The following is a 15,000-nucleotide window of genomic DNA, read 5'->3' on the forward strand; positions in this document are numbered from 1 at the left end:
AGACGCTCAGGTGTCTGAACGAGCTGAAGAGAGACTTTGGTGAGGATCACACACTGATCAGGGATCAGCTGGCCCAACCCACAATCCAGCCCCAACTATTTTACTGAAAAAGCTTAAACTGGTTTAGGATCAGCGATCTATCCGTACCTTCATGGGGTGCAGGAAAGGAGGTGTGTTTGTAAAATCGTATGGTGTATTGGCCTGTCCAGCTGAGCATGACTGTAAAGAGGAGAGACTCTAGGCTCTCTCATCGACAGAATCAGACTGTAATTACCTGTCATTGTGCGGAAACTTTCAGCTGGGTCATTTTTAATGGTACTGATTAAGGTTGACTTTTGTGACTTATATTATAGCAAAAGCAAATAGCATTTTGCTGTCCGATGATGTTATACTTGGTAAGAAACGTCTTACAATGAACTGCTTGTTCTGCACAAGCAAGTTTGTTTCTTATGTGTTCCTATGTCTCTGTCTGTCCATCTGTCTGTCTGCAGGTGTGTCTGCCTGAGGGTTAGCACATCTGTCTCTCTTATTCTGTTTATCTGTGATCACATCCAGCTGTCTGTTTGTCTGTGATTATATGTCTGTGTGCCTGTGAGTGATCGTGTGCCTGTGTGTCTGTGAGTGATCATATGTCTGTGTGTCTGTGTGTCTGTCTGTCCCGGTCCTACAGCTGCCAGTCAGCTGACGCTGGACCTGAACTCCGCCCACCCGCTCCTCAGCATCTCCCGAGACCTGCGGTCTGCCGTGCGCACAAAGGCCCGCCTCCCCTGCCCCGCCCACCCCGAGCGCTTTGACCACTGGGCGCAGGTGCTGACGGCTCAGAGCTTCACTTCGGGCACGCACTACTGGGAGCTGGAGGCGGAGGGATACTGGGACATCGCCGTGACCTACCGCAGCATCGGCCGCAAGGGGAAGGAGGGCACCGCCTTCGGGAACAACCAGCTGTCCTGGAGCCTGACGCGGCAGGACGACGGGATGCTGGCCGTGTGGCACGACAGGCAGAGAACGCCGCTGTCCGTCACCCTGACCGGCAGCCGCGTGGGCGTGGCCCTGGACTACAGCACCGGCACCATCACCTTCTCAGAGGCGGGATCCACGCTCACCCATCTGCACACCTTCAGCACCACCTTCACCCAGCCCGTCTGCCTGGGCTCCGGCCTGTACAAGGCCCAGCTGCACAGCAGGGTCACCATCCTCAACACACACCTCAACACTGAACACACACCTCAACACTGAACACACTCCTCAGCACTGAACACACACCTCAACACTCACACTGAACACACACCTCAACACTCACACTGAACACACAGCTCAGCACTGAACACACACCTCAACACTCACACTGAACACACACCTCAACACTCACACTGAACACACAGCTCAGCACTGAACACACACCTCAACACTCACACTGAACACACACCTCAACACTCACACTGAACACACAGCTCAGCACTGAACACACACCTCAACACTGAACACACACCTCAACACTGAACACACAGCTCAACACTCACACTGAACACACACCTCAACACTCACACTGAACACACAGCTCAGCACTGAACACACACCTCAGCACTGAACACACACCTCAACACTAAACACACAGCTCAGCACTGAACACACACACCTCAACACTGAACACACACCTCAACACAGAACACCCACCTCAACACTGAACACACACCTCAACACTGAACACACAGCTCAACACTCACACTGAACACACACCTCAACACTCACACTGAACACACAGCTCAACACTGAACACACACCTCAACACTGAACACACAGCTCAGCACTGAACACACACCTCAACGCTCACACTGAACACACAGCTCAACACTGAACACACACCTCAACACTCACACTGAACACACAGCTCAACACTGAACACACACCTCAACACTGAACACACAGCTCAGCACTGAACACACACCTCAACACTCACACTGAACACACAGCTCAACACAGAACACACACCTCAACACTGAACACACAGCTCAGCACTGAACACACACCTCAACACTGAACACACACCTCAACACTCACACTGAACACACAGCTCAACACTGAACACACACCTCAACACTCACACTGAACACACAGCTCAACACTGAACACACAGCTCAACACAGAATACACACACCTCGACACTGAACACACACCTCAACACTCACACTGAACACACAGCTCAACGCTGAACACACACCTCAACACTCACACTGAACACACATCAACCCTCAACACACACCTCAACACTAAACACACACCTCAACACTCTCATCAAACATCTTAACACTCACTCTTGAACACATAAGTAAATATCCTGCTAATACACACCTGAGCAGTCATACTTGTAACAATATTATAAAACACATATAAACACATATTTTCCTAAATATTTTGCCAAAATTGCAGGTCAAGGAGACATATAAATATGAATTTTAATATGAATAATATGAACTAATACTTCCTCTTTCTGTTCTGCTTTGTCCAAGAGTGGGATGACCAAAACAACTTGATAAATTAAAAATATGATAATGCGTTATTAATTTATGAACATGGAATATGGAACTCTGAGGCATGTTGATAACCAGGTTATGCTACACCAGGTGATGCTCAGTCTGTAGCCAATCAGAGCAGAGCCTTTGGTGTCTATCTGTTCGAAACTGGGAAATGCTCTCAGTGGTGTAATGTTACATCATTGTCTGCAGGGCTCTGAACATGGTGCTTTCACTTCTACAGTGCTATTAGTTCATTTATATAGGAGTTTTGCATGAATGAATGAATATAGTTTTGTGTGTTTGCTGTGTGTGGGTCCATGGCTGTGAATATGTAGATAGAAAATATTTATTTTAAAAGCTGATTTATTAAAAGATAGAACACCTGCAATATTAAGTTCCTAAATAGATTTTTAAGGAATTAAAGTGTTATATTATCTGAGTGGTGTGGAGTGTTTTGGAAACTATATGTAGTGCAGTACATTTTAAACGAGGAAACAGTATTTCTCTTCAAATGTCTCTGCATTGTGTGGATATGTTGATTATTTAATCATCTGTGATGTGTTTTGTTGTGGGAATAAATAGCAGTCCTGCTGAAAGTCACCTGTGTGCCTCACTTGCCAACAGTTTGCTGACACTTTTCCCTCCTGCCAGTAAAACTGTCCCATGTTCAGTCTGACACCATCCTGCCCCCAACATTCACAGTGGTACATTCCAGATCAATTTCCCCCCGCATTCACAGTGGTACATTCCAGATCAATTTCCCCCCGTGTTCACAGTGGTACATTCCAGATCAATTTCCCCCCGTGTTCACAGTGGTACATTCCAGATCAATTTCCCCCCGCGTTCACAGTGGTACATTCCAGATCAATTTCCCCCCGCGTTCACAGTGGTACATTCCACTTCCGTTTCTCCAGTATTCACACTGGCATATTTTGGTGCCATCGCTGTGGTTTGCACAGCTACACTGTAATTCAGGATATTCAGCTCCTCTTCTCCCTCCCATCCTCTGAGCCTCCTTGTGTGGTATGATCTGACCGGTAACAGGAGGTTTCAGCTCTGTCTGCATTGCAATGCCAGATTGGAATTCTGTTGTAGTCCACGGCCCTGCATTAGTACACCTAACGACAAAGTCAACAAGAGACTTAAACATGGCAAATACAGAACTATCAATACCAAGCACACAGGGCTGTCCGGTCAGGAGATGGATTATCTGAGGTTTAGAAGAGAGCAGTAGACTCCACTCCAGGGACCCTACCTCACAGACAGTGGTACATTCTGAGGTACCTCAGTGTATAGAAACCTTTTCCAATTGCAGGTTCATTCCATCAGTGTCCAAGCCTGACTTGCTATGTACTTTGACTAAAGGATTTAATGTTTCTGAGACGTATCTGACCAAATGAAAGTGTTTCAGTGTGACTGTAAAACTGCTGGAATGCAGGTAGAATCATGGGCTGTCCGTGCAGCATGGTGCTGCCATTTCTGCCCTGAAGAGACCGTTGCACGTGAGGCCCACTCACTCACTCACTCACTCACTCACTCACTCACTCACTCACTCACTCACTCACTCACTCACACACACACACACACACTCACACACACACACACACACACACACACACACTCACACACACTCACTCGCACACACACAGAGTGAATACAAGCTCTCCTCCTGTCCCACTGCAGAAAAAGGAAAATCTGTATTTGAGACATTTTTTTCTTTTAAACATCTTCTTTCTCCAGAATTAGAAGAGAGCAGATGGGGATGCTGAAGAGATGGAGGGAGGGACAGAGGAAAAGAGGAAAGACAGGAGAGTGTGAGGGACAGGTAGGGGGTCGGAGGAGGGAGGGAGAGTGAAACACGCAGGCGAGGGGGAGAGGAGAGAGACCTGTGGGGGTGGGACAGGATTAGATTTCCATGTGTCTGTTTTAACAGAGTGGTGTCTTCTGGCAGAGAAAGAGTGCGAGAGAGAACGAGGGATCTGCCACTCCTGGAAAAAACAACAAACTGTAAAGAACGTCCACTTTCAAGCAGGTGAGAGCTGCGTTTGTACTGTCTGTCTGACGTGTCTGTTTGTACCCAGTGCAGAAAGTGCTCTCTGTCTCAGCGGACAGGTACTCTTTAATGTGGCATCACGCTGCCGGATCACAGTTCCTCTGTTCTCCGGTTCTGTTTCTCTCAGTGTGTGGGGGACACGGCATATTTGGCCATGATCAGGTTTTGGGTCAATTCTGAGAGTAAAAATAGTTTAATTACAATAAACTTATTGAATTTGGAATAACTAATTGAAACTGGAAAATGAAAAATGATTTTACTGCACTGTTTTGCCTTAAGATGATAAAACCCACACAAACAGTAACGGCTTTCAGTTTTCTGTATGCCTTTGCTTTAAATATTCATGTTCTCACTCTCTTTTCATTAATAACACTGATCATTACAGTTTAGCTCATTCAACATTAGGCTTCAGATATCAGAATGTTTATTAGTACTACACCAGTATTGTGTTGCACATTTGTACAACAATTGCACATGTTGATGCTGTTTATATCCACATCTACACTAAATGTATTAGCATTTATCTTAAAAGTTGGTGGAATTAAATGCAAATGAAATGATGAATTGAATCTTTTCATTTCAATTCAAATTCCAATTCTGAGTTTTTTTCTATTCAAATTCCAGTTCCAGTTGAAGACCTGATTTGAAATTTACCAAAAAATTCCACTTTTATAACTGATCCCAACCCTGGTACTGGTATAATGTTACTGTATGCTCATATGAGTTCTGAGTTATGGTGTTACTGCAGTGTTAATGTGTGACTGTGCTGTTTATACACCTTTGGTCTTTCATATTTACATATCAGCCACAGATGGTCAGACTGCAATGAGAGCGTTTATATTTAAGTATTGTATTCAGACTAGAGACACATCAAAAAGTCAATAATAACAACTCTAAGTTCATTCATTTTAATTAGTGAAATAAATTTTAATATTTGTAATCTGAAGGAAGAGTGAGCATGCATGGGGCTATGGGGTGTATGAGAATGTGGGGGATGTATGGGAATTTTGGGGGGGTGGGGGGGTGGGAATGTGTGTGTGTGTGAGGGAGGGGAGTGTGTGAAAGGCAGATGGTTTCCCAGCGGAGCTCATGCTCTTTCCCTCCTGGGCCCAGCTGGTCCCAGCGCTCTCAGCGCCCACATGCTACCCTGCCAAGCATTACCTCATCCCTCCTCCTCTTCCTCATCCTCTTCCTCACACACTGCCCTAAAAACCATTACCTCATCCCTCTTCCTCTTCTTCCTCACATGCTCACATCATCCTAAAACTTACTGTCACCTTCTCCTTCTACCTCAGAGGCAGCATAACCTCCTCACCCCTCTCCCTCTCTCTCTCCCCCTCTCCCTTCCTCCCTCCCTCCCTCTCTCTCCCTCTGTCTCTCTCCCTCCCTCTCTCTCTTTCTCTCTCCCTCCCTCCCTCCCTCTCTCTCTCTCTCTCTCCCTCAGGTTCAGCGTGAATGTGCCGCTCCTGAGGTGTCCTGGAGCTCTGCTTTGATTGGAGGGAGAGGCTGTAATCAGAGCCAGGACCTTCCAGCTCAGTGGGCTGACTGGACTTTCTTTGGCTGACTGGGATTCGATGCTACAACCTTCTGGACAGGAGTCCACTCCCGCTGCAGGGTTCCTGCCCATGTTCCCTCTCATGATCTGATGAGCCACCTCTCCTCTCTACAGCCCCCAACAGTCCTGTGAAATTCTGGAATCCATCAGGTCAAAGCTCAAAGGTCAAAGGTCAAGCACAGCTGTTCCACTGATAGCCATTACGAGTGCTGGGAGGGAGACAGAATGCATCCTCTCTCTGGAGCGGCACATGGTCAGGGTCAAAGATATCCCACGAGACCACAGCCAATCAGAGCTATGCCCCGCCCCCCCTGCGGCCCTCGCCCAGCCTTACTGCTGGGGCTGCTGCTGGCCCTGTGGGGGCCCTCGGGGGCCCGCGGGCAGAACGACACCGAGCCCATCGTGCTGGAGGGGAAGTGCCTGGTGGTGTGCGACTCCACGCCGTCCTCAGAGCCGGCGGGAAACGCACTGGGCATGTCAGTGCGCTCGGGCACCGGCCGCGTCGCCTTCTCCGCCACCCGAAACACCAACCATGAGCCCTCCGAGATGAGCAACCGCACCATGACCATCTACTTCGACCAGGCAAGTGACCGGGACCGAAACACAACCGCACTATGAATACCTCAGATTACTGTTAGAAATATACGATTCCTGTTTCTCTCAGATTGGCGTTATAAATGCTTCAAACCCTGTTTCTCTGAGACTAGTGTTATAAATGTATCAAACCCTGCATCTCTGGGACTAGTGTTATAAATGTATCAAACCCTGCATCTATGGGACTAGTGTTATAAATGTATCAAACCCTGTGTCTCTGGGACTAGTGTTATAAATGTATCAAACCCTGCATCAAACCCTGCATCTCTGGGACTAGTGTTATAAATGTATCAACCCCTGCATCAAGCCCTGCGTCTCTGGGACTAGTGTTATAAATGTATCAAACCCTGCATCTATGGGACTAGTGTTATAAATGTATCAAACCCTGTGTCTCTGGGACTAGTGTTATAAATGTATCAAACCCTGCATCAAACCCTGCATCTCTGGGACTAGTGTTATAAATGTATCAAACCCTACGTCTCTGGGACTAGTGTTATAAATGTATCAAACCCTGTGTCTCTGGGACTAGGGTTATAAATGTATCAAACCCTGCATCAAGCCCTGTGTCTCTGGGACTAGTGTTATAAATGTATCAAACCCTGCATCAAGCCCTGCGTCTCTGGGACTAGTGTTATAAATGTATCAAACCCTGCGTCTCTGGGACTAGTGTTATAAATGTATCAAACCCTGTGTCTCTGGGACTAGTGTTATAAATGTATCAAACCCTGCATCAAACCCTGCATCTCTGGGACTAGTGTTATAAATGTATCAAACCCTGCATCAAGCCCTGCGTCTCTGGGACTAGTGTTATAAATGTATCAAACCCTGCATCAAGCCCTGCGTCTCTGGGACTAGTGTTATAAATGTATCAAACCCTGCATCAAGCCCTGCGTCTCTGGGACTAGTGTTATAAATGTATCAAACCCTGCATCAAGCCCTGCGTCTCTGGGACTAGTGTTATAAATGTATCAAACCCTGCATCAAGCCCTGCGTCTCTGGGACTAGTGTTATAAATGTATCAAACCCTGCATCAAGCCCTGCGTCTCTGGGACTAACGTTGCTGGCCGTTTCTCCCTCAGATCCTGGTGAATGTGGGCGGGCACTTTGACCCCGCCCGCAGCATTTTCGTGGCCCCTAGGAAGGGTGTCTACAGCTTTAGCTTCCACGTGGTCAAGGTGTACAACCGGCAGACGATACAGGTGAGAGACAGAGACACTGACCCGAGCACAAACAGACAAATTCCTCACAATAGCTCAGATTTTTTGCTGTCAAGAAAAGTAACTTTTTCCCGTTTTCCAGCTCTTACTCTCAAGCCCCTCTTCCTCACACTCTCACACTCTTTCTCATTCTATCACTTTGCACTCCCTGTTTTCCTTCTTCCCTTTCTCTCGCTGATCTCAGGTCAGTCTCGTGCTGAATGGATGGCCGGTGATCTCAGCCTTTGCTGGTGACCAGGACGTGACTCGGGAGGCTGCCACCAACGCAGGGCTGGTTACCATGGAGAGGGGGGACAAGGCCTACCTGAAGCTGGAGAGGGGGAACCTGATGGGGGGGTGGAAGTACTCCACATTCTCTGGCTTCCTGGTCTTCCCCCTGTAGAGGGAGAGAGAGGGAGAGGGAGGGAGAGAGGGAGAGGGAGGGAGGGAGGGAGGGAGGGAGGGGTGCAGGGAAACAGGTAAGCGTGCACATGGCCTGTGCTGGAGATGTTAAAATGAGGGACGAAACGCTGAAAGAGATGAAGAGATATTAAGAGAGAAGAGAGAGTGAAAAGATACCTTTCTGCAAGGTTTCCAGATCGGAACGTGGACATGTGCCACCCATACCCACTGAGGACAGAGAGGGGAAGCAGAGACAGGGGTGAACAATGCCGGGGTGAGGGAAAACGACAGAGCAGGATAAGTTCAAGGAAACGGCTAATGTGTGTGTGTGTGTGTGTGAGAGAGTGATAGAGTGAGTGAGAGAGAGGGTGAGAGGGTGATTGAGGGATTGAGAGAGAGAGGGAGAGGGAGAGAGAGAGAGAGGGAGAGAGAGAGAGAGAGAGGGAGAGAGAGAGAGATAGAGAGAGAGGGAGAGAGGGAGAAAGGGAGAGAGAGAGAGAGAGAGAGAGAGAGAGAGGAACATTTAAGCTTTTGCCAGGCTATCCTGCTAACCTTTGCATTGCACTTGTGAATGAATTGAAATAATTTGGCAACAGTATGTTAGTCCTTATTTTGCCCTGCATTTTTGAAATGAGAAAATTGCCACACTGCTAATTCTAATTTGCCAGTAATTGTGAGCAAACTTATGTGCAGTTGGGTATAACTTTGACAAAGGTGTGGTACCTTCTTTTTGTCAAAATCCCCCCAGATTTATTTATTCATAAATATCACTTTTGATGTTAATTCTACATTTTTTCATTGTATATAAATTGAATCCTTAAAACAAAAAGGCATTTTACAGCGTGGACTGTCAGGATTTGATTCTCATTTCTTTGTTTTAATGGATAAAATCAACATGTATTTGCCTTATGTAAGTCATTTTTGTTTTCAAGACAACATCACACTAACAAGCCACAACAAACATAATAATTTAACTGTGAACAGAATGTAAATATATTTAATTATAAATTACATTTTAAAATCTTAACAAAAGAATATTTTAATTAAAATTAAAATGATAAATGCTTAGTTATTTTAACTGCAGTCTTGTGTGGTATTGTTTTTAATTTACTTTTGCATATTCACAGCCTGAAATACTGAGTTTCATTTACAAAGCAAATGATAGAACACCAACAGACTTAGTTTCAAAACATTCATATGAGACCAGACTGTTCTCACAGTTCGATCACGTAGTTGTGCCCACTTTCACAGGGCAAAACTGACCAATGCCACACGAATGCAGTCGTTTTTATTGTAATTTTATTTGAATGAAGATTAGGATTTAGATGTGTAAAAAGTTACTGAATATTACTGGTTTGTTTACTGTGTGTTATGAACTGGCCTAACTGCCATTGCCTGTTTGCGCTGTGTCTGATTCTGCTGCTCCCCACTGTGCTTCTTGCGTCTCTGTGGTAATAAATGATTGAACACAGACCGATAGCAGAGCAGTTTTTTGTATTTTTATTTTGGTACATGGCAGCTCCTGGAGGGCTGGAGAAGACCTACAGTAGCTACAGTAGGCTACTCGGAGGTACAAAAATGTGGATTATAATTGCGCAAAAGTCTGTTTGAGAGCCGCTGGAAAGGCAGCTCAGCCCCCCACAGCACACGCGCGACAGCTGTTTGTAAATATAGCTCCCTCCCCGGTGCGAGCTCGGGGTGCAGGGAAGACGCCGGTGCGAGGAGCGACAGTAACTCACCCCGGCTGTGCCAGCCGTCTGCTGCCCGCCACTGCGCTTCCGGCGGCAGATGGAGGTTTGGCGGGCAGACCCGCGCGCGGCTGCCAGAGCCCCACGGGTCGAGCCCCACGCGCTGTCACAACCAGTTAGCCGCGCCGCTCGAGCCACGGCGGGAGGGCGTGTCCGCGTGGGCAGGGGGCTGCTGTCGTGTTCGGGACAGAAGGGATGCACGCTCACGTGTAAACGAGATGCTGAATTATCGGTGTGCTCTGGCCTGACACTGGGCACTCCCGGTCTAGTGCACAGAGCAGCTTCTCGCGTTGATGTTCAGAGCAGAGCGCATGGCTTTCACACATGAGGGAAGCTGGTTCAGTTGGTTCTCATCATAAGAATCATCTCTGTTAGGTAAATGGGTCTAGAGCTGTTAATAAAAGGTCACATGTTTAGGTCTGGCACTCAACCTTAATTTATACAGTAAATATCCAGCTGTGTGAATGCTGAGGATGCTATGGAGACCCTGAGGAAATAACTAATGCGCCTGAACAGGTGGAACGCAGTCTGGGCCAAATGGACCCTAAACCTAAGGGGAGTGTCAGAGGAGTGCTGCTATCACTTCCCAAGACTCACCTCTCCCTCTCCCTCTCACTCATTCCATCCCTATCACCCTGTCCAATCATCACACAGGTTTTATCATCCAATAATCACAGAGATTCCTTCAGCCCCCGCAAAGATGAAATGGCATCATACAGTCATCACCACGGCCCCCAGACCCCACCCCTAGTTAACAGGAGGGACCTGTGAAAACGCACCATGGCCCCCAGACCTGCCCGCAGGTCAGCCCTGATTGGTTCAGGCCGTGGAGTGGGCTGCTAACCCTCTCCCAGGATTGGCTGCCGTGGTCAGAGTACCAAAAGAAAGCACGCTGGAGACACCAGAGTCAGGGTGGAGTGGATTTATTCACCTGGTGATAAGCACCACGTACCACTGCAAATTCACTATTAAAAAGGACCATCATCATGTGATTAACTCAGTCATGTGACCCAGTGAGTCCTCTGATGATTTCATAGTGGGAGGTGGGTAAGAGACCGCAGCTGATCCCCCCCCCCGCACCCTCCTCAGCATCAGTGCATAAACAAACTAATTCACAATTTAAGACATTTTCACTGTTCATTTCTTTGGAAATCCACAAATATATGACTTAAGACACAGTACAACTGCTACATTGGTGCTGATGTTCCCAATTGCAGAATTAGACCAACCATGATCAAACTACTCCTTAACATTGCAGCAATTTATTTTTCCTAAAAAGTACCTGAGAACCATGTATTCACTGTAGAAACACTTTTACTGGGAAAAGGGGGGTGTTCGCTGGAGGCACAGGCAGCAGAGCAGTCCCACCGGTGCTGGAGCCCGGTGACTGCACTGCACACTGGAACTCCACACCCGTGGCTTAGGGAAAACGGTGCCTCCAGGACTGTGCCGCTTCAGCACCTGGCCCACCTGAGCTGTACAACACCTTGGCATGATTATGATCATCACACATTTTCTGAATACAGCATGTGACTGGTCCCACCTGGGCTCCTCCCACCTTTCACTGCCACTGTCCTATCACAGTGCAGCTGTGTCACTCACTCTCCATTGGTCAGGGACAATAGCTGTGTGCAACAGCTAAAACAAAGCTTTACAGAGGCGTACAGTAATGTGTCTATCTGCAGTCACCTGCTAAAGTTAACTAGCACAGCTTCCTTTTAAGAAAAAAAATCGACATGTCCCGCTGTGAAAGAAAATGCCCTGACTGATAACAAAGACGACTGTTTCCAGCTTGGAACTTTTGCATAGCTTGAGCATGACAGCTTGGATTTGCCAGTGCAGGCAGAGACCAGAGGATGGCTGAACCCAGCTCAGCACCACAGCTGTGTCTGTTTCCGAAGTCAGCTGCACTATCAGGCAGCATGAGCCCGTCGGCCATGTTAGGCCATGTTGATGGAGCCATCAAAGAGAAGGCAATCCCAGAAGGCATTGCAGCACACACAACATTCCAAAAAATGGCAGTTTGGGTGATATGCAGGACAGACCAACAGGAGGAGTGCCAATTTTGTTTTTAATTGTGTGTTATGTTATGTTTGGATCATAATAACAACAATATAATAATAATGAAAATAAATACGATTGTTGTATGATTTACATTCACTCTTTTGTATTTTTGCCATGTACTCTATTTGTACTCTATTTTGCCATGAATAGATGTCAGTAGTGGTATTAATGTTAGCTTATTAACTAGTTGTAGTTATCTCAAGGGTGCTAATGTTGGTGAAGGACTAATGGTACTAGCTAGCTAGCTTATCTTGAAACTGGCTGTGTAACGTTAATTAGTTTATTGTTGGTTCACTAGCTAGCTATGTGCAATGATTACAATAAACTAGCCAGCCAGTTATGATTAGGTTGCTATACATAGTATAGCGCTATTTTCATTGCTTAAGTAAATATAGAGGACGTGGAGGCTTTTTTCTTAGTGAACTAAGTAGAAGCCACTACAAATCACTGTTTACCAGCACCAACAACTCTGTGCTGATGGACTGGAGTTAGGGAATTGTGTCTTATTTAGAGTGCAGATCAGACGTAACCGAGGCCTCCTGCGTGGTGCGCAAATGCAGGAAGACGCAGACGTTGGCGTTCTTAAAAACGTCCTGCTGACCCTCCCTACGATGGTAACTGCCTGTTCAGGCATTAAAGCAGTAGGCAGCTAGCTTGGAAAACAGACACAGCCTACCTCTGAGTTTCACTTCGTCAGGGGACATCATACACCAACACATTCTGCTGCACAGCACAGGGGAAGCCTGTGCAGAGCTGACGCAGGGCTTTGCATGTCTGCGCATGGCTGTGTTTTTCTGTGCAGCTGCTGTGCACAGTCTTAACCCTTAACATCCCAAATCACACCCACTGTTCCCCTTCAGATGCTCCTGCAGCTGGTGCCTCGCAGCCTTCCGCTCACCGAGAGGATTTTCTGGGCTGCGACGCTGGCGTTTGAACTGTAGGAGGCGCTGTGGGGTTCCTGCGGCGTGGGCGGCTGGCAGTGGTGATGACCATGCTGTTGTTGTTCCCTATCTGCACTCCGCTCACACCGGACATGCTGATGTTAATTCCCCCTGCATGGAGAGAGAAAAAGAAGCTCATTTAAACCACACTCACACCGTCAGAGTGCTGGTGCAGAAACTCCCACCTCACTCTAACACTGTAAAATATACACTAACCAGTAAAGTACAGTACAGTCTGCTGTCTCTTAGTCAGTGTTCAGATACAGTCTGCTGTCTCTCAGTCAGTGCTAAGCTGTCTCTCAGTCAGTGTTCAGATACAGTCTGCTGTCTCTCAGTCAGTGTTCAGCTGTCTCTCAGTCAGTGTTCAGATACAGCCTGCTGTCTCTCATTCAGTGTTCAGATACAGTCTGCTGTCTCTCAGTCAGTTTTCAGATACAGTCTGCTGTCTCTCAGTCAGTGTTCAGCTGTCTCTCAGTCAGTGTTCAGTTACAGTCTGCTGTCTCTTAGTCAGTGTTCAGATACAGTCTGCTGTCTCTCAGTCAGTATTCAGCTGTCTCTCAGTCAGTGTTCAGATACAGTCTGCTGTCTCTCAGTCAGTGTTCAGCTGTCTCTCAGTCAGTGTTCAGGTACAGTCTGCTGTCTCTCAGTGTTCAGTTGCAGACTCCTCTGATCCCGACTATTGTACGTTTACATCCACGACATATCTACAACACAGACTTAGAGACCATTGTTTATAGTGTGATCCACTGAATGATCACTGTGTTTATAGTGTGATCATGTGAGGGATCTCTGCGTAAAGTGTGATCCACTGAGGGATCACTCAGCGTAAGGTGAGAGTGATGTAAGTTCCCCTGCATAAAGGCATACATACACTAAGTACATATATAATACATGATATCAGCATGAGAACTTACTTGAAGATGTTAAAAGGCTGTTAAAGTGAAAGTGTGATTCTCTCTTTTTCAAGTCTTAGTAAGTAGTGCGTGTGTGTGTGTGTGTGTGTGTGTGTGTGTGTGTGTGTGTGTGTGTGTGTGTGTGTGTGAGTGTGTGTGTGTGTGTGTGTGTGGGGGGGGGGGCGCGTTATACATACCTGCAAACATCCCTGGTAGGCTCTGCTGATTGGAGCCGATTTGACCCTGAGAACAAAAACATATCAGCCTGTCTGTCTGTTTGGCAATATGCCTTGTCAGCCTTTCTGTTTGACATCAGTCTGAACACCTGATCAAACAGATGATAACTATTATATGTTGGTTTCAAAATTATTCATATGCGTGGCTCAGGGATAAATCACACATATTTCATCAACACATGCAAGGTAACACTTGCTTTGATAGGCACTTTACTGTACAGTTAGCACACGGAGTCGCCACAAACAGCCTCTGCAACCTCCTACCGGCCAGAATCCCGCCAACGTCTGTTTGGAGGAGGTGCAAGCAGCTGGTGGAGTGTGATTGGCTGAGGAAAGTGATGGATCATCAGACAGCGCTCTCTTTGGGTGAGGAGGAGTAGGGGCTGGGAGGAAACACACAGCTGTGAGGAACAGAGCTATTGCTTCTTCTGTGCACTTTGCCTTGATGCCTCTTTTTGTGTTTAATTTGGGATTTGTTTACCTTTGGCTTGGCTGCTGGGGGTCACTCCTCCCAGCACTTCCTGTGGGAGGCAGACAGGGAAACAGCTCACTGGTGCGTTACAGGGCAGCCAAAACCCCATGTGAAAGAGCACCCCCTACGCTCAGCTCAGTGTAAGCGCAGCTCACTGTAACTCAGATTGCAGGGCTACAGATGAAGACCTCATCAGTGATAATAAGAGGCCAACTGTTTACCTGAACAGGGAGAGGCCCAGTCTTCACACTCTCCACTGGTGCAGCTTTGAAGAGAGAGGAGAGAAACAGCAAATGTAAATGCCAAGCTTTCCCTTTGCTGCCTGCTCTTTAG

At 47.0% G+C, this 15,000-nt stretch overlaps 3 protein-coding genes across 4 annotated transcripts in view; 2 read left to right on the plus strand and 1 right to left on the minus strand.

The window, feature by feature from the left end:
* Window positions 1-1,252, plus strand: part of LOC118793140 (E3 ubiquitin-protein ligase TRIM11-like) — a 5,435-nt gene extending 4,183 nt beyond the window's left edge. Inside the window, exons 5-6 of the mRNA XM_036551161.1 lie at window positions 1-39; window positions 671-1,252. The exon at window positions 1-39 is cut by the window's left edge and continues 107 nt beyond it. Coding sequence (XP_036407054.1) covers window positions 1-39; window positions 671-1,236 — 605 coding nt within the window. The 3' untranslated portion in view covers window positions 1,237-1,252. The remainder of the gene's footprint in view (window positions 40-670) is intronic.
* A 3,131-nt stretch (window positions 1,253-4,383) lies between these two features.
* Window positions 4,384-8,326, plus strand: LOC118793287 (cerebellin-1-like). Its single transcript, XM_036551399.1, has 4 exons — window positions 4,384-4,545; window positions 6,011-6,703; window positions 7,795-7,914; window positions 8,117-8,326. The coding sequence occupies exons 2-4, from the start codon at window positions 6,347-6,349 to the stop codon at window positions 8,312-8,314; spliced, it is 675 nt and encodes a 224-aa protein (XP_036407292.1). The 5' UTR covers window positions 4,384-4,545; window positions 6,011-6,346; the 3' UTR covers window positions 8,315-8,326.
* A 3,481-nt stretch (window positions 8,327-11,807) lies between these two features.
* Window positions 11,808-15,000, minus strand: part of ripk3 (receptor-interacting serine-threonine kinase 3) — a 7,278-nt gene continuing 4,085 nt past the window's right edge. Inside the window, exons 9-13 of one of the 2 annotated variants that reach the window (XM_036551926.1) lie at window positions 14,889-14,932; window positions 14,677-14,716; window positions 14,460-14,596; window positions 14,157-14,202; window positions 11,808-13,177 (exon numbers count right to left, since the gene is read on the minus strand). In XM_036551926.1, coding sequence (XP_036407819.1) covers window positions 13,020-13,177; window positions 14,157-14,202; window positions 14,460-14,596; window positions 14,677-14,716; window positions 14,889-14,932 — 425 coding nt within the window. In that variant the 3' untranslated portion in view covers window positions 11,808-13,019. The remainder of the gene's footprint in view (window positions 13,178-14,156; window positions 14,203-14,459; window positions 14,597-14,676; window positions 14,717-14,888; window positions 14,933-15,000) is intronic. The other variant, XM_036551927.1, reaches the window with a different exon arrangement.

Source organism: Megalops cyprinoides, chromosome 18 (genome assembly GCF_013368585.1).
Source record: "Megalops cyprinoides isolate fMegCyp1 chromosome 18, fMegCyp1.pri, whole genome shotgun sequence".
Lineage (NCBI taxonomy): Eukaryota > Metazoa > Chordata > Actinopteri > Elopiformes > Megalopidae > Megalops > Megalops cyprinoides.